The 24,990-nt window shown below is 43.4% G+C and overlaps 2 protein-coding genes and 4 non-coding genes across 6 annotated transcripts in view; 1 reads left to right on the top strand and 5 right to left on the bottom strand.

Annotated features, from left to right (window-relative positions):
* Window positions 1-24,990, top strand: part of LOC137315776 (zinc finger protein 84-like) — a 142,039-nt gene that overhangs the window by 94,260 nt on the left and 22,789 nt on the right. The window lies entirely within an intron of this gene.
* On the bottom strand, window positions 625-706 carry trnas-aga (transfer RNA serine (anticodon AGA)). The gene has a single exon. It is a non-coding gene; the product is annotated as a tRNA-Ser (tRNA).
* trnal-uaa (transfer RNA leucine (anticodon UAA)) lies at window positions 1,379-1,462 on the bottom strand. Its single transcript has one exon. It is a non-coding gene; the product is annotated as a tRNA-Leu (tRNA).
* Window positions 3,661-3,742, bottom strand: trnas-aga (transfer RNA serine (anticodon AGA)). Its single transcript has one exon. It is a non-coding gene; the product is annotated as a tRNA-Ser (tRNA).
* Window positions 4,406-4,488, bottom strand: trnal-uaa (transfer RNA leucine (anticodon UAA)). Its single transcript has one exon. It is a non-coding gene; the product is annotated as a tRNA-Leu (tRNA).
* LOC137315718 (probable G-protein coupled receptor 139) lies at window positions 14,451-17,828 on the bottom strand. The gene is made up of 2 exons (XM_067980224.1): window positions 17,759-17,828; window positions 14,451-15,355 (listed from the first exon to the last, which is right to left on the bottom strand). The coding sequence occupies exons 1-2, from the start codon at window positions 17,826-17,828 to the stop codon at window positions 14,451-14,453; spliced, it is 975 nt and encodes a 324-aa protein (XP_067836325.1).

Genomic DNA, 24,990 nt, shown 5'->3' with positions numbered 1-24,990 from the left:
TGTAGATACTTTGTGTCACCCTCGCAACTTGCTTTTCCACCTATTTTCGTATCATCAGCAAATTTGGCCACAATACACTCTGTCCCTTCATCCAAGTCATTGACATATATTGTAAATACTTGAGGCCCCAACACTGAGCCCTGCGGCACCCATCAGTTACCGATTGCCATTTTGAAAATGACCCTTTAATCCCAACTCTTTCTTTTATGTTAGTGAGCAAACCCCCAATCTATGAGCTCTTATCTTGTGCCTGTTATTCTCTGCGAGGTAAAGGTCAGAAGCAGTGGCAGGAAGAGGCAGAAGGCACGGGTGTGTGCAAGCGTGGAGAATAACAAGCAGCAGGGATATCACCTGTTATGTGACACCTTTTCGAATGCCTTTTGGAAATCCAAATATACTGCATCCATTGGTTCCCCTTTATCCACCCTGATCGTTACTTCCTCAAATAACTCTAATAAAATTGTCAGACACGATTTCCCATTCATAAAACCATGTTGACTATTCGAGATTGTATTGTGAGTCCGCGAATGTCCTGCTCCGACTTCTTCGGAATGGATTTTCATTTCACTCACACTCGCTTCGGTTGAAACGCAGAGATTAAAGGATAAAAAGGTAATTCTGAACCGTAGTCGGCAGGATTCGAACCTGCGCGGGGCGACCCCAATGGATTTCTCGGCCATCGCCTTAACCACTCGGCCACGACTACTTGCTAAACGCACAATGCTGCTCACTTAAAATCGTAATAATCCAGCGCTCTGCGACACCGAGCCGCAGAACTGGTGTCGGTCTCAGCCGTCGGTGAGGGGGTCGGTTGTTCACGCCAGTTCCTCGTTTGGATAGTGGTGGGTATCCCGACCTGTTACATGGACGACCTGGCTTCAAATACACCTGGACGATTAACTTCTCCTCCCTTTAAAGATATCATTTATCTCCAACAGTGGACGTGTTGAAAAAAGACTGATAAACGAACTCGGACAATCCCACTTTCCACAATATAATTTCACTGATATTTCAGCGATTTTAAATCTCACTCTCCGCGTCACCTCGAAGTCAGAACCACAATAATGAGCAAGAAATGAAAGGCAGAGTCGCGTTGTGAACAGACCCGGGCTAATTCAGCATCCCGAAGTGGCTGATGGAGGCAGATTCAATGATGGCTTTCAAAACGGAACGGGATAAGTACTTGAAAGGAAAAAAGTTGCAGTGCTCGAGGGATAGGGCGGGGTAGTGGGACCAGCTGGATTGGTCTTGCATAAAGCCGGCACGGACACGATGGGCCAAAAGGCCTCCTTCCGTGCTGTCACCTTTCTCTGATTCTGTGATGCAAATGGCAAAAGAGAGTCAATGATCAGTATCAAAATGGAACGCAAACCGCACCTCCCAGGAGTGGGGTTCGGAACCCACGCGGGTATAAAACCATTGGATCTTAAATCCAACGCCTTAACCACTCGGCCACCCGAGTCCTTTCATAATGTTGCTCCATGTGTCATGTGCTTGAGTGTCACTTCTTCTACGGTTTTCTTTGTCTTCAAATGAATGGTTGGAATGGATTCAATGAAATTAGAAGCGTGTCCAACGCCATCTGTGGGGAGTGTCCATCAACTGTTCACGCCAGTTCCTCCTTCGTGTCGTGCTGAATATCCCCATTTGTCACGCGGTTGATCAGGGTTCAATTCTCCAATGTCGAAATCCCGGTGTTTCTGCCTTTAAAAGTTTCACTTTCATTGATCTCCACTATTTCATGTGGAAAATACACTGAAAGTCGAACTCGGACCATCCGACTTTCCACAATTTAATTTCACTGATATTCCAACGATTTTAAAACCTGCTCTCTGCCTCACTCTTCACCGCGATTTCAGAACACTAATAATGTGCAAGTTATAAATCCGCAGAATCGAGCTGTTTGCAGACCCGGGCTAATTCAGCCGCTCAAAATAGAGAGAGAGAGACATACAGAAAGGAATTTATTTCCAATATTTGATGTGGAAAAAACATTGAAAGACTAACTCGGACCATCCCACTTTCCAAAATTTAATCTCACTGATACTCCAACGATTTTAAAACTCTCTATTAAGGTCTCTCTATCTCTCTCTCCCCATGTCTCCATCTCTCTCCCTCGTTTTCTCTCTCTGTCTTTTTCGATCTCTCTCTCTGTGAATCTTTCCACAATGGCCCGTGAAATGAACTGTCATGAAATTATTTGTTCAGGCGGAATAGTCGAAATCCAATGCTCCTCAATCAGTCGATTGTCGCAATCAGTTGCTAAAAGCTGTTGATCTGACTTCACCCGATGAAGAACATTATCATCCGTTTTTGGCTCGTGGGGTGCGGTGGCCAATTGGAAAAGCGTTGGTCTCATTATAATAGAAAAGCGCGAGTTCGATCCCCGTCCGTACCTGTTTCCAGCTTTAACTTTTAATGAAATGACCTATTTGATGACAGTTTGTTTCACTTTCCACGGGCCACTGTTGAAAGAAGACTCACTGTTCACATTTCCATCTCTCTGTTAGTTAAGATCCAGAATAAAGTGATGTGGGGTGCGAAGAAAAGAGTGGGAAAGAGAGACACTCAGAAAGAGAGAGAGACACTGGGACAGAAAGAGACTCTCTCGGTCTGTCTGAGTCTGTGTCAGTCTCTCTCCCTCCATCTGTCCAATACCCGCAGATTTGAGAATCACAGGGTCAAAGAAGGAAACAGATTGGAACAAATTGAGCCTGTGTCCTTTTTCAAAACCGACTCCCAGGAAAACGGCTCCGGTTGAATCATTAAATGGTCAATATTTTCTTCTTCTTTCTCTCAATCGTCCAATATTTCGTTCGCCATCTGGATTACCTGCTGCACCTGCATGGTGACTTTTTGTGTTTCATGTACGATGACACTCATATCCCTCAGTACTGCAGCATTTTGTAGTATTTCTCCATTGAAATAATATTTTGCATTTTTATTTTTCCTGCCAAAGTGGATGAATTCACTTTTTCCCACCTTATATTCCATTTGCCAAATGTTTGCCCATTCGCTTAACCTGTCAATATCCCTTTGTAGATACTTTGTGCCACCCTCGCAACTTGCTTTTCCACATATTTTCGTATCATCAGCAAATTTGGCCACAATACGCTCTGTCCCTTCATCCAAGTCATTGAGACATATTGTAAATAGTTGAGGCCCGAGCACTGATCCCTGCGGCATCCGTCAGTTACCGAATGCCATTTTGAAAATGACCTTTAATCCCGACTCTTTGTTTTCTGTGAGTTGGCAAATCCCCAATCTATGGGCTCTTATCTTGTGCCTGTTATTCTCTGCGTGGTAAAGGTCAGAAGCAGTGGCAGGAAGCGGCAGAAGGCACGGGTGTGTGCAAGCGTGGAGAACAACAAGCAGCAGGGATATCACCTTTTATGTGGCACCTTATCGAATGCCTTTTGGAAATCCAAATATACTGCATCCATTGGTTACCCTTTATCCACCCTGATCGTTACTTCCTCAAATAACTCTAATAAAATTGTCAGACACGATTTCCCATTCATAAAACCATGTTGACTATTCTAGATTATATGATGAGTCCGCGAATGTCCTGCTCCGACTTCTTGACAATGGATTTTCATTTTGCACACACTCGGATCGGTTGAAACGCAGAGATGAAATGACAAAATGGTAACTCTAAACCGTAGTCGGCAGGATTCGAACCTGCGTGGGGAAACCCCAATGGATTTCTAGTCCATCGCCTTAACCACTCGGCCACGACTACTTGCTAAAAGCACAATGCTGCTCACTTAAAATCGTAATAATCCAGCGCTCTGCGACACCGAGCCGCAGAACTGGTGTGGGTATCAACCGTCGGTGAGGGGGTCGGTTGTTCACGCTCGTTGCTCGTTTGGATCGTGGTGGGTATCCCCACCTATTACATGGTAGACCTGGCTTCAAATACACCTGGACGATGAACTTCTTCTGCCTTTAAAGATATCATTCATCTCGAACATTGGACGTGTGATAAAAAGACTGATAAACGAACTCGGACAATCCCACTTTCCACAATATAATTTCACTGATATTTCAGCGATTTTAAATCTCACTCTCCGCGTCACCTCGATGTCAGAACCACAATAATGAGCAAGAAATGAAAGGCAGAGTCGCGTTGTGAAGAGACCCGGGCTAATTCAGCATCCCGAAGTGGCTGATGGAGGCAGATTCAATGATGGCTTTCAAAACGGAACGGGATAAGTACTTGAAAGGAACAAAAGTGCATTGCTCGGGGGATAGGGCGGGGTCGTGGGACGAGCTGGATTGGTGTTGCATGGAGCCGGCACGGACACGATGGGCCAAAAGGCCTCCTTCAGTGCTGTCACCTTTCCATGAAACTGTGATGCAAATTGCAAAAGAGAGTCAATGATCAGTATCAAAATGTAACATCTACCAGGAGTGGGGTTCGAACCCACGTGGGTATAAACCCATTGGATCTTAAGTCCAACGCCTTAACCACTCGGCCATCCTGGTCCTTTCACAATCTTGCTCTATATGTAATGTACTTGAGTGTCACTTCTTCTACGCTTTTCTTTGTCATCAAATAAATGGTTGGAGTGGATTCAATGAAATTTGCAGCGTGTCCAACGCCATCTGTGGGGAATGTCCATCAACTGCTCACGCCAGTTCCACGTTGGTGTCGTGCTGAATATCCCCATCTGTCACGCGGTTGATCAGGGTTCAATTCTCCAATGTTGAAGTCCCGGTGTTTCTGCCTTTAAAAGCTTCACTTTCATTTATCTCCAATATTTGATGTGGAAAATACACTGAAAGTCGAACTCCGACCATCCCACTTTCCACAATTTAATTTCACTGATATTCCAGCGATTTTAAAACCTGCTCTCTGCCTCACTCTTCACCTCGATGGCAGAACCCGAAAAATGTGCAAGAAATGAAGACGCAGAATCGAGCTGTGAGCAATCCCGGGCTGATTCAGCAGCCCGCAACAGAGAGAGAGAGAGAAACAGAAAGAAAGAGAAACAGAGAGCGAGACACAGGAAGAGAGACGGAGAGTGAGAGAGGCCCTGATCAGGGCGCAGAGGAGGATTACGAGAAATATCCCACATACAACAATGAAATGAATGGCCAGTTAATCTGCGTTTTGGTGGTGTTAGTTGAAGAAGGAAGTTTCGCAAATTGTCATCAAATAAATGTTCAAAATAGATTCACTGAAATTTGAAGGGTGTCCAACGCCATCTGTGGTGAGTGTCCATCACCAGATTCTCGTTCGTATTGTGGTGAGTATCCTCGCCTGGAACTCGAACACCCGCGGTTCAATTCCCCGACTGAAAGTGGAACTTTTGCTGCCTTCAAAAGCTTCACTTTCCGTCCTGTGCCAGTTCCTCGTTCGTGTTGTGGTGAAGGACAGGGAGAGACAGAGAGACAAAGACATCGGAAAGGGCGCAGAGGAGATTCACCAGAAAGATCTCACATACATCAATGAAAAGGATGGTCATTTCATCTGCTTTTTGGTGGTGTTCATTATCGTCCAGGTTTGGAAATTTGCGACCGGCAAGGGCCCACAAGCAGCAATGACAGAGTAACAGGTGCATGAGGCAGATGGAACAAGAGTTTCAATGAGCAGTATCAAAATGTAACGGAAATAACAGTTATCAGAAATGGGTTTCGAACCCACGCGGGTATAAACCCGTTGGAGTTTTAGTCTAATATTTTAACCCCACGCCTCCATGCTTGTCGATGTGTTGAGATGGTGCTGAGTATCCCCGAGTGGTGAAGGCGATGGATCAGAAATCCATTGGGATCTTTCCGCGAAGGTACGGATCCTGCCGACTGCGGATGCCATTATCAGCGGTTTAACAAGCAGCAAACTTCTCATTCTTCAGTGAATTAAAAATGCACGGCTTTGAACACTTCGAGTTTTATGCTCGTTGGAATTGATCTGCAAGATTTCACGAAATCGACGACAGAAATAGAACAAAGAATATGCCAAATGACCGATAGTCTGTCTCTCTCTGTGTGTTTGAGTCACCCGATGTGTTTCTGTCTGTTTGGGTGTGTGTGTTGGTATGTGCGCGCGCCACACATTTTCTCCGTTTTTCTGAAGGGGTCTCTGTCTCTTTCTTTCTCTCCCACACTCTCTCCCGCGTTCCTCACATAATTTGACTCTGGACATGATCCAACAAAGAGATGGAAAAGTGGTCGTTCATCTTCTTTCACCAGTGGCCCGTGGAAAGATAAATAAAGTATCATTAAGCACCAGGCCGAGTGGTTAAAGACTTAAGATCCAATTGGTTCACAACCGGGTGAACCCCACTCCAGGCAGCTCTTTAATTTAATCCCGTTACACTTTCATACTGCTCAGTTCCACTCGTTTCCCATCTGCATTATGTACCTGTTACTTTGTCATTGCGGTTTGTGGGACCTTGCTGTGCGCATGGCTGGAAACCTGGACGATAATCTTTCCTCAAACAATACCACCAAAAAACAGATGAACTGTTGGTTCTGATATCGAGGTGAAGGGTGAGGCAGAGAGCAGCTTTTAAAATCGCTGGAATATCAGTGAAATTAAATTGTGGAAAGCGGGATGGTCCGAGTTTGTCTTTCAGTGTATTTTCCGCATCCAATATTGCAGGTAAATTACAAGAGAAATGAAAGTGAATCTATTAAAGACAGCAAAAGTGTAACCTCCCTGTCAGGGAATTGAATCCTGGTCTTCCGCGTGGATTTTTCTCTCTGAATACACAGATTCCAATGTTGAAAACGTGACAGGAACATTCTCTCCAACACGAATTATATATAAGACACTTGGAAATCCATGAACAGACATTGATAGCCTCATGGTAGCACTGGGTCTGGATATGGAATGGCCGGTTCAAATCACTGGAGAATGATAAGAATCCCATCGTTTTAATTCTGTTTGGGAATCAAATCACTTCTTTAATTTTTTTAAATAAAGCATTGAGCAATATAAGAGCATAAGAACATAAAATAGGAGCAGGAGTAGGCCACTCGGCCCCTCGAACCTGCACCGCCATTCAATAAGATCATGGCTGATCTTCGACCTCAAATCCACTTCCCGCCCGATCCACATATCCCTTGATTCCCCGAGAGTCGAAAAAATTATCGATCTCAGTCTTGAATATGTTGAATGACTCAGCATCCACAGCCCTCTGGGGTTGAGAATTCCTAAGATTCACAACCCTCTGCGTGAAGAAATTCCTCCTCATCTCAGTCTTGAATGGCCGACCCCTTACCCTGAGACTATGCCCCCGAGTTCTCGACTCTCCAGCCAGAGAAATCAGCCTCTCGGCATCTACCCTGTCAAGCACCCTCATAATCTTATATGTTCCAATGAAATCACCTCTCATTCTTCTAAACTCCAGAAAGTATAGTCCCATTCTACTCAACCTCTCTTCACAGGACAAACCTCTCACCCCAGGAATTAATCTAGTGAAACTTCGTTGCACCGACTCAAAGGCAAGTATATCCTTCCTTAGATAAGGAGACCAAAACTCTGCGCAATACTCCAGGTGAGGTCTCACCAATGCCCTGTACAACTGTAGTAAGACTTCCTTACTCTTGTACTCCAACCCCCTTGCAATAAACGCCAACATGCCGTTTGCCTTCCTCATTGCTTGCTGCACCTGCATAATCACTTTTTGTGTTTCTTGTTGGAGGACACCCAATTCTCCCTGAACACCAAATTTTACTAATTTCTCAACATATAAAAATATTCTGCTTTTCTATTTTTCATACCGAATTGTAAAACCTCACATTTCCCCACATCATACTCCACCTGGCACCTTCTTACCCATTCACTTAGCCTGTCTATATCCCTTTGCAGACTCTTTGTGTCCTCCTCACAGCTTACTTTCCCACCTAGCTTTGTATCATCAGCAAACTTGGATGAATTGCACTCGGTCTGTTCATCTAAGCCATTGATATAGATTGTAAATAGCTGAGGCCCAAGCTCCGATCCTTGCGGCACCCCACTCGTTACAGCCTGCCAACCTGAAAATGACCCATTTATCCGCACTCTATTTTCTGTCCGTTAACCAATCCTCTATCCGTGCTAATGGATTATCCCAACTCCATGAACCCTTACATTGTGCAACAACCTTTGATGTGGCATCTTATCGAATGTCTTTTGAAAATCCAAATGTAAGACATCCATTGGTTCACCTTTATCTATCCTGCTAGTTGCATCCTAAAAAAACTCGAATAAATTTGTCAAACACAATTTCCCTCATATAAAACCTTGTTGACTCTGCCGAATCATATTATGATGTTCTAAGTGCCCTGTTACCACTTCCTTAAAAATGGATTCCAGCATATTCCAGACGGCAAGAGGTCAGGCTAATTGGCCTGTCGTTCCTTGTTTTTTCTCCCCCTCCCTTTTTGAATAGCGGGATAACATTTGCTGCATTCCAATCCACTGGGACCATTCCAGAATCTCGAGAATTTGGGAAGATCATAACCGATGCATCCACTATCTCTGCAGCCACCTCTTTTTGAACCCACGGATGTTGGCCATCAGGTTCAGGAGATTTGTCGGCTTTTAGTCCCATTAGTTTGTCCAGTACTTTTTCTCCAGTGATATTAATTGCATTAAGTTCCTTCCTCTCATTTACCCCCTGGTTCCTCATTATTTTTGTTATGCTTTTAGTCTCTTCCACTGTGAAAACAGAGAAAAAAAATATTTGTTTAACGTATCTGCTACTTCCTGATTACCTATTATAATTTCTCCTGTCTCAGCCTGTAAGGGACCAACGTTTACTTTTGCTACTCTCTTCCTTTTTACATCGAAACATAGAAACAAAGAAAATAGGAGCAGGAGTAGACCATTCGGCCCTTCGAGCCTGCTCCGCCATTCAATATGATCATGGCTGATTCTTTATCTCAATACCATATTCCCGCTCTCTCCCCATACCCCTTCATGCCTTCTGTGTCTAGAAATCTATCAATGTCCTTCTTAAATATTTTCAGTGACATGGCCTCCACAGCCTTCTGGGTAGAGAATTCCATTGGTTCACCACCCTATGAATGAAGAAATTGCTCCTCATCTCAGTCCTAAATGTCCTGCTCCGTTTCATAGCCTGTGACCCCTCGTTCTGGACTCCCCAGCCAGGGGAAACATCCTCCTTGCATCCAGCCTGTCTCGCCCTGTCAGAGCTTTATACGTTTCAATGAGATCCCCTCTTTTTCTTCTCAACTATGGTGAATACAGACTTAGTCGACCGAATATCTCCTCATACGACAGTGCTGCTATCCCAAGAATCAATCTGGTGAAACTTCGCTGCACTCCCTCCATGCCAAGTATATCCTTTCTTCGGTAAGGAGGCCAAAACTGCACACAAACAGGTGTGGTCTCACCAAGGCCCTGAAAACTGCAGTGAGACATCTTTTCTCCTGCACTCAAATCCACTTGCAATAAAGGCCAACATACCATTTGCCTTCCTAACTGCTTGCTGCACCTGCATGCTTGCTTTCAGTGATTGGTGTACAAGGACACCCAGGTCCTTTTGTACATCAACGTTTCCCAATCTATCACAATTTAAATAATACTCTGCCTTTCTGTTTTTCCATCCGAAGTGGATAACTTCACATTTATCCACGTTATACTGCATCTGCCGTGTATTTGCCCACTCAATCAACTTGTCTAAATCGCCTTGATGCCTCTTTGCATCATCCTCACCACTCACCATCCCACCTAGTTTGGTATCATCAGCAAACTTGGAAATATTACATTTGGTTGCCTCATCCAAATCAGGGGACCAAAGAACGGATCCCCGCGGTACCCCACTAGTTACCACCTGCAACCCCGAAAAAGATCCATTTATTCCTGCTCTCTGTTTCCTGTCTGTTAACCAATTTTCAATCCATGCCAGTATATTAACCCCAATCCCATGTGATTTAAGTTTGTACACGAACTTCTTATGTGGGAGTTTCTCAAAGGCCTTCTGAAAATCATAATACACCACATCCACTGGTTCCCTCTTATCTATCCTACCAGTTACACCCTCAAAAACCTCCAGTAGGTTTGTCAAACCAGATTTCCCTTTCATAAATCCATGTTGACTTTGTCGAATCCCATTGATATTTTCGAAGTGTCCTGTTATCACATCCTTTACAATAGACTCGAGCATTTTCCCTACTACTGAAGTTAGGCTAACCGGTCTGTAGTTCCCTGTTTTCTCTCTCCCCCCTTTTCTAAATAGTGTGGTTACATTTGCCACCCTCCAATCTGCAGGCATTTCTCCAAAAACTATACAATTTTTGAAGATGACAACCAATGCATCCACTATTTCCATAGCGAACTATTTTAATACTCTGGGATGCAGATTATCAGGCACTGGGGATTTGTCGGCTTTCAGTCCCATTAATTTCTCCAGCACTATTCTTTTACAAACACCAATTTCCTTCAACACTTCCTTCTCACTGGACCCTTGGTTCCCGAGCATATCTGGGAAGTTGTTTGTGTCCTCTTCCGTGAAGACAGAACCAAAGTATTTGTTTAATTGCTCTGCCATTTCCTTGTTCCCCATTATAAATTCTCCCGTTTCTGACTGTAAGGCACCTACATTTGTCTTCACTAATCTTTTTCTTTTTACATAATTGTAGAAGCTTTAACAGTTTGCTTTTATGTTGCTTGCAAGTTTACTCTCATGCTCTATTTTCCCCTTTTAATCTTTTTTGCTGAATTATGAACTGGTCCCAATCCTCAGACTTGATACATTTTCTGGCAACTTTCTATGACTCCTCTTTGGATCTAAAATTATGCTTAATTTCTTTTGTTAGCCATGGTTGGGCCGCTTTTCCTTTTGTGTTTTTGCGCCAGAAAGGAATGTATAATTGATGCAGTTCATGCATTCATTCCTTAAATGTTAACCATTGCCTAACCACAATCATGGTAATCCCCAATCTATCACAGCCAACTCACTCCTCATTCTTCGTAGTTTCCTTTGTTTAGATTTAGGACCCTAGTTTCGATTGGACTATTTCACTTTCCATCTAAATGAAGAATTCTATCATGTTATGGCCATTCTTTCCAAAAGGACCACGCAAACAAGATCATTAATTAACCCCTTCTCATTGCACAATATCCAATTAGGGATAGCCTGTTCCCGAGTTGTCTCCTTAACGTACTGGTCTAAAAAACCATCTCAGACTCACTCCAGGAATTCATCCTCCACAGTATTATTACCAATTTGGTTTGGCCAAGTCAAGATGTAGATTAAAGTCACCCATGATTACTACAGTACCCTTGTTACATGCATCTCCCATTCCCTGTTTGATGCCATTCCCTATATTACCACTGGTGGTATTGATTCATGTTATCATGAAGAATCTTTTTTGTTTTCATTTTATTCCGTTTACCTTATTTTATGGACACTCCGCAAATGGCGGATGAAAATAAAATCAGCAATCATTTTGAGAGAATTGTTGTAACCTGGAGTTCAGGTTACATGAGCTGATGCCTGATTGCTGGACGCTTAACTTTCACATATTGATTGGTAAAAAATGGTCCTTGCCTGGGCACAGTTTGCACTCCAGGGATTTGAGCAGAAAATCTCGCCTGACATTCCATTGCAGTGCTGAGATAGTGCTGCAATGTTGGAGATGCCGTCTTTCGGATGAGTCGTTAAACTGAGGACCTCATCGGTGGATGTAAAAGATCCCATGGTACTATTCGAAGAAGAGCAGTGGAGTTCTCCCCGATGTCCTGGCCAATATTTATCACTCAACCAACATCTAAACAGATTATCTCATCATGTTCTTCATTGCTGTTTATGGGAGCTTGCTGTGCTCAAATTGGCTGCCTGCATTACAACCGTGAGTACAGTTAAAAGTATTTCATTGATTGTAAAGCGCTTTGGGACAACGTGACACTGGGAAAGGCGCTATAGACATGCAAGACTTTCTATCTTTCTCATTCTGCATGGGGTCATTTGACTGAGATAATCTGATACACCCCTCTACCCATGATTCCTCTCTTGCTTTGTGCTTTTTGCATACTTAAATATTGTTTTTTTTTTAAATTTATATACGTGTAGATAGCCCACGTCTATTTTTCTGATTGGATGAATTTTGATGAAGAAGATTCTCCACGCCCGAAACGATAACCTTTGTTCTTTCAGATTTAGAATATTTTGCTTTTTGTTACAGTGCTGTGGGACCCTGTCCAGTTTACTGACACAGCAGAAGGGGTAAGAGTACAGGCTGATTTAATACAGAATACAGCAGGTCACTGGGAAAGTTACACACTGTACAGAGCAGCTGGAAAAACTCCTGCTGTAAATAAAGGGCAGGGTCAGTTACACAAGACTGAGTGACTTTATTGTGCAGCCTCCAGGCATCATCTTTACAACTGTCAAAATTAAACCCAAAATCTGTTCCCCCAGAACAGACATTAACTGGCTCGCCTGCTTCATCTCCTGCTGTTCTGCTTCTGCACTCACCCACTCCAAGCTGATTACAATGAGTTGTTTTATGATTATTTCGTGCTCTCTGTGTGTTAATCACATTCCTGTCTCTACCTTGCTGTTTTTTTTATCTGTCTGCCTTTCACTGGTTCTGTCTCTCTGTCAATATATTTATCTTTCTCAGTCTTCTTTCTGGCATTTTTCTCTCTTGTTACTTCACCCTCTTTTAATTTCTATCCCTGTATCACTGTTCCATTTCTACATTTTTTCTCTGTCACCCTTTGCTTCTCTCTTTATATCTCTATGTTTATGTCTTCCATCTTTATCTCTTCTTTCCATTTGCCTCGCTGTCCCTCTCGCTCGTTCTCTCCCCACTCTCTCTGCCTATCTCTGTCTTTTTCGCCTTCTCACCCCCTTTTCAACTCTTTCTCTCTCTTTCGCTCTGCCTTTCACTCTCTCTGTTCTGTCTCTCCTTTTCTTTATTTCTCTCTTCACTTTCTCCATTTCCTTCTTTTTTATGAATTCACAATCAACTTTAATTTCGTTGTTCGCAGACTACGTAAATGTATCATTAATTCTTGCAAATAAGTCCAACATTATCTTTTATACAAATGAAGAAAAAGTAACAGTAAAATTGGATTTTTTTTTCAACATAAAAATACCCATTTCTTCTGTTCAGATACATATATAGTAATTATATTCATAAACATATTTATTTACATAGCTGTCTCCGCAGTTCAGAATTAATTCATTGTGCAAAGTGTTTTGAGATGTGTTAATATAAAGGGCACTGTACAAATTGCGTTTTAATGAATTACATTGTCCATTTGTAGACCAGCAAATATCCGCCTCTTTCTTTTGTTGTCTCACTTTGTCTCTTTTGCAGTCTGTCTCTCTCCTGCACTGATTCTTTCTGTGTCTCCAGTTCTCTTTGTTTCACTTCTTTTGTCTCTATCGCCCTGTTTCAATCTCTCTTTGCAATTTTCCCTGTGTGCCTCTCACTTCCTGTCCACTTTCCTTCTGCACCTCTGAGTTTCTTTCTCCATTTGTCCACCTGTTTCTCTCAACTAGCTATCGCTGGTAAATTCCCTCTCTTTCTCTTAATCTGTGTTATTAATTTCCTGTCTCTGATTTCTAATGTATACATGCTCCTTTCCTGTTTGTGCTTTTTCTCCCTGTATTTCTTTCTCATTATATTTTTCTCCTTTCATGTTTTTCCATCTCTCTTGTCTTTTCTATTTATCTTCCTGTCCCCTCTCTGTTTCTGCCCTTTATTCTTTCTCCCTCTCTCCCTCTTTTCTGTTTATTTCTTTTTCTTTCTGATTGTCTCGAGATGTTTCTCCATCCAAATCTCTTACTCTGTTTCTTTCCGTCTTTCTTCAACTTGTTAACTGTCCTTTTCTCTCTGCCGCTTTCTGCTCTTCGGTCACTTTCACTTTCTTTTTCTCCACGTCTTCCTTTCTATCTCTTTCTTCACTAGGTCTTTCTCAATGATCTGCTTTTCTCTCTGTTTATGGCTCTAACTGTCTCTCATTTCCCCTTTCTATCTGCCTCTCTATGTAAGTTTATCTCTATGTGTAACCCTGTCTCTTCCTCTCCATGCCTTTATCTATCTATCTATCTATCTATCTATCTATCTATCTATCTATCTATCTAACTATCTATCTATCTATCTAACTATCTATCTATCTGTTTGTTGGTCTGTCTGTCTATCTCTCTCTGTCTATCTCTCCATTTATGTGGAGTGCACCCATTCTGATCAGGCCCACAGTAGCTACTTTCATTGACAGGTTTGCCCATTTTGCAGGGCGGCCATTTCGTTGAAGTCCAGTTGAGCTCTTTCGTGCCGCCTGTTGGAGCAACAATTCATGCGTTGTCTGCAGAGCGAATCACGCCTCAATGGGGCAGATTATCAATATAATGTAACATCAGAATCAGATGCAAGATTATTTCAGCGAATATAAAATGTACTTTCCATCCGGTGGGTAGTGCAGGGGGTGGAGTATGAAATGGCTAGAAATAGTTATTGTGCTTGAAACCCTTCAGCCCTTTCTACGATTTAACGAATTTAACAATTAGATTGAGTGGGTATTTCACTGCGTTCTTCAGCTCCTCTCTGAATTTAGCCTGGGTCAGGACATAAATACACGTGTTTGTGCAGGAACTGAGAATCTGCAGCATTCGTGATGTGGCTTCTGTGATATAACGAGGGTCAGTGTAGGGATTATAATACCGAGTGTCTGAAATTCGCCGATAAATGTTATTTGCAACCTGGGTCACCCATAATAGGATAAAACTGCCCGATATACTGAAGAGTAAAATGATGGATTTATTTCGGTTCTCCATCTCTGGATCCTTCTGATTCTCTTCATTGCTGCGGCCCCGGAGTCCCCTGCGGACTCGACTGGCCACTAAAATACGTCTGACCGTCAGAACATTGAGCAGCAAAATCAGAAAGAACGGGACACAAGGGGTTAAAATGAGGTGAACGAACTCATATGCGGCCCACACTGGGGAAGTGCGGAAGTTCAGTTTAAAGACACAATACCGGGGAACATTATCAATTATAAGGTAAGGTTGATATATAAAGTACCAGGGAACACTCTCTAAACAGCCCAACACACTCACTGTTCCTATAACTACAGCCGCCGTTTTCTCGGTGCAATATTTTCTTTTAAGATTCTCACAACAAATGGCCACAAATCGATCAAAGGTGAAAGCGACTGTGAGCCAGACAGAAACCACTGTGGCTGCAGAACCCAAGAACATAATCGGACGACACACGGGAGTAATGAACAAGAATGAATTGGGGAAATAACTTAGACCAACCCGTGTCAATATCAGATCAGTGATAACGACCAGGAGATCGGCCGCTGCCATTCCCAGCAGGTAGCGACTGATACACTTGGAGAGCCCGCACTTTCCTCGGGACAGGATCACAATCGCCAACAAGTTAACTGTAAGAGAGAGAAAAGGAAGCAGAGAAATTACTGATCAGACCTGGAGCCAAAGCAGCAATTTGACAGGATCTGGGGTTAAATTTCCAGCTTTGTTGCTGCATCGAACGGTGGAAACTGATTCATTAACCTGGACAGCGCTTTCAGGCTGAGAGATGTTTATAAACTCAATTATCAATAACGAATTGTGAGAGCGATAAAGAAAGTGAATAAATGAGCACCGGATCCACTGGAAGGGCCGAGTGAGAGCGCAGTGCCGGTGGGGAAGAGAGAAGGAGTTTTACCGAGCGGGAATCCGGGTTAAAGCCGAATTTGGGCTCCAGATTGACGGGAAAGAGAGCGAAGGCCGGGAAGGTAAGGGGACAAGGGAGGTGCAGCTGGTTTGTTGCCCTGGGTTAAGAGAACCGACAGAGGCTGGCACAAAACGGGGAAAGGCCGAAAGCGGTGGCCGTGAGTTTGAGGCTTCGGATCGGATTGGAAGAGGCAGCTGGAGACAGAGGCAATGAGTGAGATTGGGAGGGAGACAAGGAAAAGGACATGTCGGAGCAGGAGGGGAGTTAGGAACAGATTGTTTGGGAAAGCGGATAAACTGAAGCAATGGATGAGGAGACAGAGGATTCAATGTGGTGGTTGGAGAGGCTGGGATTCACAGGGAGAGACTGCATCAGAGTGTGAGAGGAAATCTAATCTATCGGTCCCACTAACACAATCCAACTAATACACTGAACGGTTCACTTCAGTGGTTATTGGTGTCAGGGAACAGCTGGTTGGATATAAAATGTGTTCATTAAATTTACTTTGCACATTCAATTAAAACTAAATTAAAATATATGAATTAAATCAACCACGTTCTTCAGTGAATTCTGCTGATTCTGAGTTTTTGAATACAGTATCCTAATAATTCATTAGGATCAAGAAATCACTAATTCTATTCTTTAAATACATTTGAATTATGTTTATTTATTCAGTCAGTGAATAAGGAAAAGTAACAATCACCAAAACAGACTGATGCCCTGATAACGATAAACACACCCAGCGAGAGTGCAATAAAACTCTCACAATCTGACAACTTCTTATTGACATCCTCAAGTCACATTTCCTCTTCATAATTGTACTGGAAGCTTCAACAGTTCATTCCGATGAATGATTCACCGCATGGCCGCTTTATCTCTGTCTCTCTCCCATTCTCTCTCTCTCTTTCTCTCTCTCTTCTCACGTTCGTTCTCCCCCTCCCTCTCGTTTTACGTCTCCGTCTCTGTCTCTATCGCTTCTCTATCTATTATTCTGCCATCTCTACTCTTTCTCAATGCCCCTTTTCACATCCGATTCAATCCTAACATCCTGCAGCGCATTCTGTTCCACGGATCCGATTCTCAGTGTCAGTTTGTTAAATTGTGAATTCTCTGTGGAATAGTTTAATGTTTCTACAGAAGATCCAAGTCTCCACCTGTACACCTACACTGTTAACTTCATCTGCAAATCATGGAAGAAACAGAATCAAATGTCTCTTCCAGACAGACCTCACAATAATTGAAATTCCTTCTCCTGTAATTATAAAGTACACCATTAGATGGAGCTGTTGTTCAATTCACAAAACGCCAACATCACCGCTGCTGCAAAGAATCGACAGATAAATAGAAGGGCTCAGGATTCCAATGGATACAGTGCAAACTGATTTATCATACCCTCAAAACATTGCATTTTACAATGAACTCATCCACCGTGACACAGAGAAGGAGATGTGAAAGAGTCAGCAGCAAACTCAGTTCAGTAGCCAGAACTTTGGAGCTGCGCCAGATACACACAATGAAATAATATTTCATAAGAGTGAGAACCAATAAATACATTGAAATCCCAGTTAAGCTGAACCATGAAACTGGGGAGGGAGGACATTGCGCTGCCTCCTTGTAACACTGAGACCGTGAGCTGTCTCGTTATCAATCACTCAAAACACATTTTTGAAAAAAATCTGCAGGACACGTTCGTTCCACAACATGAAACTGTTCCGAGCTCCTGATGGTCTGATACCAGCTCTTAGCCCAGACACCTGATTCCAATACATTTAGTACAGAGAATAATTCAGTGACAATGCCAGGGTTGGACATAAAAAGTTCATTATAGATATAATGGAATTGCTACAAGACCGAAAGTTTACAATTGAAGAGATGCCATTATTGAACAGCACACTTAGTGCAGCCAATTATCCAGTGACAAGGTCATGGTTGGATACACAAAGATCATTCCTGCTCAGTCCTGTAACTGAAAGAGCAGAGACTCCATCAGTCAACTGGTAGAACAGAACAGGCGACTGTGTGAGACATTCAGGGAGCAAACATATTTTGCTAAGTACAGCAGCACAGTTAACACCGATTTACACCATTAACAGCTGAGATAACAGCTTACCCGGCACTCCAATTACTGCAAGGGCAGGATAGTAAATATCTTCTATCTGATAAATTATTGGATATTCCATTTCTGTGAGAAGCAGTCACTTCCGTTGTTCTGGAAACCAGAAGTCCGGCAGGTACTCTGAGCTGATACATTCCAATGAACCCTGATTTATACAGGGGACAAGACTCCACTGACACGGTTATACTCGTGATCATTGCTATTAGTTACAGTCACTTAAACAAACACATTATATCTGCAGCTTTGACTCCGATATAAATAATGCGGTGGATTTAACACAAACATCTCAAAGTCCAGGACATTATCTTAATGAGACCTCTCTCAGGAATAAAGTTAAAATCTGTGCTCATACAGGACTGATCCAACAATAATGAGCGGCTTCATTTACAGTTTTCATATAATTGTATTGTCCATGTTCACTCTTAGCGATTCATTTATGATTTATACCGATTTATCCGCAGTGTACATTAAATCCAGTGTCTCAACCAGGCCCGTTTCACTCTTTTCCTGCAGTTTCCCAGTTATAATATGAATTCTGAGTCTCTAACCCGAGGAGATTTAAAGGGCAGGTTGAGGATTGCAGCCTAGAAATGACTGTGGGTGATATTAAGGGACGGAGACTGAAAGTGCCCCATTGAGATTCCTCACTTATCGTAACTTTGACGTCGTATTCGACCCCGTGCTGAGCTTCTGACCCCATATCCTCTTGATCACAAAGACCGCCTACTTCCGGGTCCGGAATAACTCCCGTTCCACTCGCCCTGCCAATCTGCTACTAAAACCCTTACCATGCCTATCTACCCTCTCTGGCCTTTGTTCTCCTCTCCGGCATCTCCAAAAATTTCTACTCATCCAAAACTCTGCTGTCTGTAACCATTCCCTCACTAACTCCTTCACCAATCATCCAAGCCCTTACTGAGCTGCATTGGCTTCCAGTCTCCGAAGTATTTATTTATTTCTTTCTTAGAAACTTAAATACATAAGAGCCTCACCCCTCCCTATCTCTGCAACCGCCCCCAGCTTTACAGCCCCTCTCTCTTCTCCTCCACCCCTGGCTGCTTGTGTATCCACAGTCTCTTTGGCCTACTATTGGCAGCTTATTCTTAAGCCACAGCCACGCCCCAGAATGTGCTCCCTCACTCCCCCCATCTCCATTACTCACTTTCAGGTATCAGCTGTGATTCAGTGGGTGGAACTCTTGCCTCTGAGTTAGAAGTTGAGAAGGTTGTGGGTTCATAGATCCACTCCAGAGACTTGAACACAATATCTTCATTTCAGTGCTGTACTGAGGTAATGCTGCACTGTCACAGGTGCTGTCCTTCAGATGAGACGTTAAACCGAGGGCCAGTCTGTCCCCTCAAGTCGATGTACAAGATCCCATGGCACTATTCGAAGAAAAGCAGGGAAGTTCTCCACGTTGGTCTGGGCCAATATTTATGCCTCAATCAACTTCACTAAAACCAGATGATCTGTTCAATTTCACATTGCTGTTTGTGGGATCTTGCTGTGTGCAGTATGTCGGCTGTGTTTCTCACATTGAAGCAGTATTTCTTTGGTTGCAAAGCACTTTGTGACATACTGAGATTGTGAACTGCGCTGTCCCCCTACGAATATCCCCATCTTTGGCTCGGGACCATTTTTGTCTGATTATATCTCTGTGAAGCACCTTTAATTTCTGTCCATGCAAAAGGCGCTTTATCAATCCAGGTAGTTATTGTTATACTTTACCATCCTCCTCTGTCTTCATCCCACCATTGGTGGCCATTCCTTCACACAACTAAAACCAACCTTATCCCCTCCGTCTCTCGTTTTACACTCCCCTTAAACCCTCCTTGCCGAAAGATTTCATCATACCTCCTGATTCCGTTTGTGCCTGTTTTACTTCCAGCCCCTGTGAATCCCCTTGGGAATGTTTATTACATTAAAGGCGGTCTGTGAATGCAAGTTGTTGTTGATTTTTATTGGAATGTGTTCATTAGTTGTCCACTGTATGAGCAAAAGTAATTACTGGGCTAATATTCTTGTACCAGAAAGAGATTTATGTAATAGGCGGATTTGATGAGATACATTAATTTCGGCAACTACTCGGAGAAATCTTTTTGTTAGAACAACATAAGTTGGTTTGTCTACAGACAACACATTGAAATAAGTTTGTCCCTTTGTGAGACAACCTTTAGGGAGTCTGCTATCTAAGATGAGACCAGCTACAGTGACTAAGATGATGATTTATTCGTTATTTGTCTTTTTTCTCTTTGGTTATAACTGATTTTACTGCACCCTGGCTGATGACAAGGATGAAGCTTTAATAGTTATTCTCTTCGGTTAGGGACTGTTTCACTTTTTGCCATCCAATCTGCGATATCACTGCTCCCTGGGGCTGATTGAGAAAGACCCCGTATGTTCTGACATTGTGTTGACTTGGTATGAAATTAGATTGTTGTTATTGGTACGGGAGGGAGAGAGAAATCCATTGGATACGTGTAGACCAGAGGTTCTAACCTTATTTGTGGAGAGACTCTTAGAATCCATCATTGGATCGAAAACAGTGGAGCAGGCTGCAGTGCTCGGGTTAAAAAAGGACTGTCCATGTGCCAAACCCCACTAAGTCCCACGGTTTGTCGAGATGATTTGGACTTAGACTGACGGAGGACAATCTCTAATTTTGCTGGGAAACAAAAGCAGGGTTTGGCAAAATATGAGGAAGACTATAACAACATTAAAGAACGATGTAGAAGGCTTGTCTGGATTGAGCAGACACGAGGAAGCTGCATTTTAATGCTAAGTGATACATATTTGAAGCAAATCAATGAATTTGTGTAGACAGTTAATGAAAAGACGCCGAATGATGTTGAATAAAAGTGAGAATTAAGTACTTAAATGTATAATTCCATGGAATTGTGACGGCAGCTCCATAAATGATAAACAAATGCAAACAGCATTTTGAATTTTATAAGTAGCTCAAACAGTACAAATATAAAGAAGCAATGACAAATTTGTACAAAACATGGGTTGGCCTACATTTCCAGAGTATTGTGTGCAGCTTTGTGCATCCCATTATAGAAACGACATTAAAGCCATAGAGAGCACAGTGCAGATTCACTCTAATGAAGCCCAGGAAGGGAAACTCTATTCGGGTTAGATATTGGAACTATTTCCACAGAAACAGAGAAGACTGGGGGAAACCAACGTAACGGGAAAGGAGGGTGAAGAATACTTAAAATGTGAACAGGAGAACTTTCTTAATCTGTATGTTTCTAGCCCAAAGAGGAAGGAAGCAGTGCTGGATCCAGTTCTATGGAATGAAGTAGGGCAGGTGGAGTGTGTTTCATTGGGAGAACATCTGGGAAATAGTGATCATAATATAGTTAGGATTAAATTAGTTACGGAAAGGGACAAATGAAAATCAGCTGTCAAAATACCCAATGGGAAGAGAGACAAGGTCAGTAGTTTCAGAAGGGATCGAGGACAGGTGCAAATTGTTGTTGTAACAAGCTGTTGCGGGGGTGGTGTCGACGCGATTAGACCCCACTTGTGTTGCTTGCCGTACCTCTAACTTTAATCACTCATGAGCATAGGAACAGGAGGAGGCCATTCAGACCCTCCAGCTTGTTCCGCCATTCTATTAGATGGTGGCTGATCTGGACCTCAACTCCACTTCCTCGCCTTTGTTCCGTCTCCTTTGATCCCCTCACCCAACAAAAATCTTATCAATCTCAGTCTTTAAAGCTTCAATTGACCCCCAGCATCCACAGCCTTTTCGGGGAGACGGTTCCAGATTTCTACTGCTCTTTGTGTGAAGAAATGCTTTCTGACATCTCCCTTGAACAGTTTAGTTATAATTTTAAGATTAGCCCCCTTGCTCTGGAATCCCCCACCAGAGGAAATAGTTTCTCCGTATCTCCCCTATCTAATCCCCCGATCATTTTAAACGCCTCGATCAGTTTTCCGCACAAGCCTCCAAACTTTAGGGAATACAAGCCAATTTTATGCAACCTGTCCTTATAATGCAGCGATTTAAGCCCCCGTATCATTCTGGTGAATCTGCGCTGCTCCCCCTCCAAGGCCAATATATCCTTCCTGAGGTTCGGTGCCCAGAACTGAAGACAGTCTCCTGATGGGGTCTGACCAGAGCTCCAAACAATTGAAGCATAATTTCCACCCCTTTGTATTCCAGCCCTCTTGAGATAAAGGCCAACAGCCCAATGGGCTTTTGATTAATTTTGGTGAATTGTGTACTTGAACCCCTAAATCTCTCTGCTCATCCACGGTTCCTAATCTCTCCCCATTAAGAAAATATTCTCCTTTGTTTTTCTCTGACCCAAAGCGAATGGTCTCACACTTGCCCACATTAAACATCAATTCTGCCCCAGTTTTGCCCACTCACTTAGTCTGTCTGGTTCCCTGGTTTCTAGTTTCTGAACAGGATCAGATTCTGTTTTCAGTACAAAGTAGTAAGGAATAAAACCTCCCCTTTTATTTGACCTGGGGATCGAGGGATATGGAGCTAAGGCGGGGAAATGGAGTGAGATACAGATCGGCAAAGATTTAATAAAGTGGCGGGAAAGGCTCGAGCTGTTGAATGGCCTCCTCCTGTTTCTGTGTAACAGGCTTGAGAGGCAGAGTGGACTCCTCCTGTTCCTGTATAACAAGTTGAAGGGGATTAATGGGCATCCTCCTGTTCCTGTGTAACAGGGAAGGGGTCTGACGAGGCTTCCGACTGTTCCTTTGTAACTGATACGAGGGGCTGAATCATGGAAACATAGAAAGTTACAGCACAGAAGGAGGCCATTCGGCCCATCTTGTCCGTGCCGGCCGAAAAAGAGCTATCTAGCTTAATCCCAATTTCCAGCACTTGGTCTATAGCCGTGTAGGTTACGGCACTTCAAGTGCAAATCCAAGTAATTTTTCAATGAGTTGAGGATTTCTGCCTCTCCCCCCCTTTCAGGCATCGAGTTCCAGACCCCACCAACCTCTGGGTGAAAAAGATTCTTCTCAGCTCCCCTCTAATCCTTCTACCAATCACTTGAAATCTATGTCCCCTGGTCAATTACACTTCTGCTAAGGATAATAGGTCCTCCCGATCCACTCTATCTAGTCCAGTCATAATTTTAAACACCTCAATTAAATCTCCCCTCAGACTCCTTTGTTCCAAAGAAAACTGCCCCAGCCTATCCAATCTTTCCTCATAGCTGAAATTCTCCAGAAGTGGCAACATCCTCGTAAATCTCCTCTGAACTCTTTCGAGTGCAATCACGTCGTTCCTGTAACGTGGTGGCCAGAACTGTACGCAGCACTCAAGCTGTGGCCTGACCAATGTTTTATACAGTTCTGGCATAAACTCCCTGTTCTTCAATTCTATGCCTTGGCTAATAAAGGAAAGTATTCCATATGCCTTTTTAACCACCTTATCTACCTATCCTGCTACTTCAGGGGTCTGTGGTCATGCACTCCAAGGTCCCTTTGTTCCCCTAAACCTCTCAGTATCCTCCCATTTATTGTGTACTCCCTTGCCTTGTCTGTCCCGAAATGCATTACCTCACACTTCTGTAGATTGAATTCCATTTGTCAATTTTCTCCCCATCTGACCAGTCCATTGATATCTTCCTGCGGTCTACAGCGTTTCTCCTCACTATCAACCACACGGTCAATTTTTATATCATCTGCAAACTTCTTGACCTAAGGCGCTTCGCAGATGCATAATCAGATATAAATGGACACTGAACTACAGAATGAGGTATTATGAGGATCGGCCGAAAGCTTGGGCGAAGAGGGGGTTTCCGAGGAGGGTCTTGAAGGAGGTGGAGCGGTTTTGGGAGGGAATTCCAGAGCTTGGGGCCTTGAAGGCTGGAGGCACGGCCGCCAATGGTTGGAAGAAAAGTGTGGGGGTGGATAAGACGCCAGAATTGCAGGAGCGCAGAGATCTCAGGTGGTTGTAGGGCTGGAGGAGGTTCCAGAGATAGAGAGGAGTAAGGCCATGGAGGGTTTTAAAGACGAGGATGAGGATTTTAAATTGGAGGCGTTGGGGAACTGGGAAACAATGTAGGACAGCGAGAACAGTGGTGATGGGTGAGCGGGACTTCCTCTGTGCATTCCAAAGCAGACATGTTCATTGTGATTTTTTAATGTTTTTTGTTTACTTACATGGTTAAACAGACATGTAATAATCAAGATCGCTGATTTACAGTTTGCATGCCAATATGCTCAGAATCATCAAATTTGAGCCGAAGAATATCACTAACAATGTGATTGTACCACATTTGGAATGGGAAACGCCGACGTAACTTGGCACGATGCAGTTACACTCTCTTGCCAGTGAAGGCGCTGCAGTGCCACTGCTGGTGGGTGGGTGCAATTGCAGCGTGACAAGTTTCCAGAGGCGGTTCCCATTTTCAAAGCGGCCTTGTGGTTTAAAGAACATAAAAATTCCAAAAGGAAAGAGAGACCAAGGACCATCTAGTTGACCTTCTACCATCCTGGGTAGTCACATGATGCAATGTTAATGGAGTTGTTAACTAAACATGAAAATCAATCTCTATAAATTAATCAACATCAGACCCAGGCATGAGGGGAGGGAAACCCCAGTGGTGGAGAGCTTTCGGAACCCAAGGTCCAAAGTCACCTGTTCCTCTCAACCATGTTACACTTACCACATGTCATGTCCCATATTACTCTTATATTTGATCCCATATTTTCTTTATGACTATACCAGTTGTCCACCAGAAACGTTCAAGTTTGCGTCCACTGGACCTAAGGGAGTGGTGACGGGGGCCATACCAGGGGGCGCGACCCGGGTGAGAGAGAATAATGGTTTTAATGGGGACAAGGGCATCAAAGGTGGAGGTGAGGGTGTGATTGGAGGGGCAAAGGCCAGACAGTTGTGAATTTGGAAATGCCGTTGTAAATGATTTGGGGGAGAGTTTGTTCCAGGGACGAACACAGAAAGAAGTGCAGTTGGGAGGGGGTAGGGCGATACGGTTGGAGAGGGATACAACTTCGTCGTCAGAGATGGCCGTATCCGTGATTGACACGATAGGAGAAGAGAGGTCACGTGAGCTGGCAAGGTCGAGGCGGTGGCTGTGAAATTGAATGGGGAATTTATATGGAGGGTGAGCGACCTTATGGTAAAGGATTGGTTAGTTCACAGGAAACAGAGAGTAGGCAAAAATGGGTCATTTTCAGGTTAGCAAGTTACAAGGAGTGGAGTGCCAGAGGGATCAGTGCTTGGG

Source organism: Heptranchias perlo, unplaced genomic scaffold, assembly GCF_035084215.1.
Source record: "Heptranchias perlo isolate sHepPer1 unplaced genomic scaffold, sHepPer1.hap1 HAP1_SCAFFOLD_56, whole genome shotgun sequence".
Classification (NCBI taxonomy): Eukaryota; Metazoa; Chordata; class Chondrichthyes; order Hexanchiformes; family Hexanchidae; genus Heptranchias; species Heptranchias perlo.
Note: the sequence above shows the minus strand (reverse complement) of the source record. Positions and strands in the feature narration are given on the sequence as shown.

What these genes read in the sequence shown, in the direction of transcription:
- LOC137315718 (XM_067980224.1), bottom strand. Translation starts at nt 17,828, where the DNA reads ATGGAATATCCAATAATTTATCAGATAGAAGATATTTACTATCCTGCC. An exon ending in TGCAGTAATTGGAGTGCCGG is followed by an intron (nt 15,356 to 17,758) that starts GTAAGCTGTTAT and finishes TCTCTCTTACAG; the next exon opens with TTAACTTGTTGGCGATTGTG.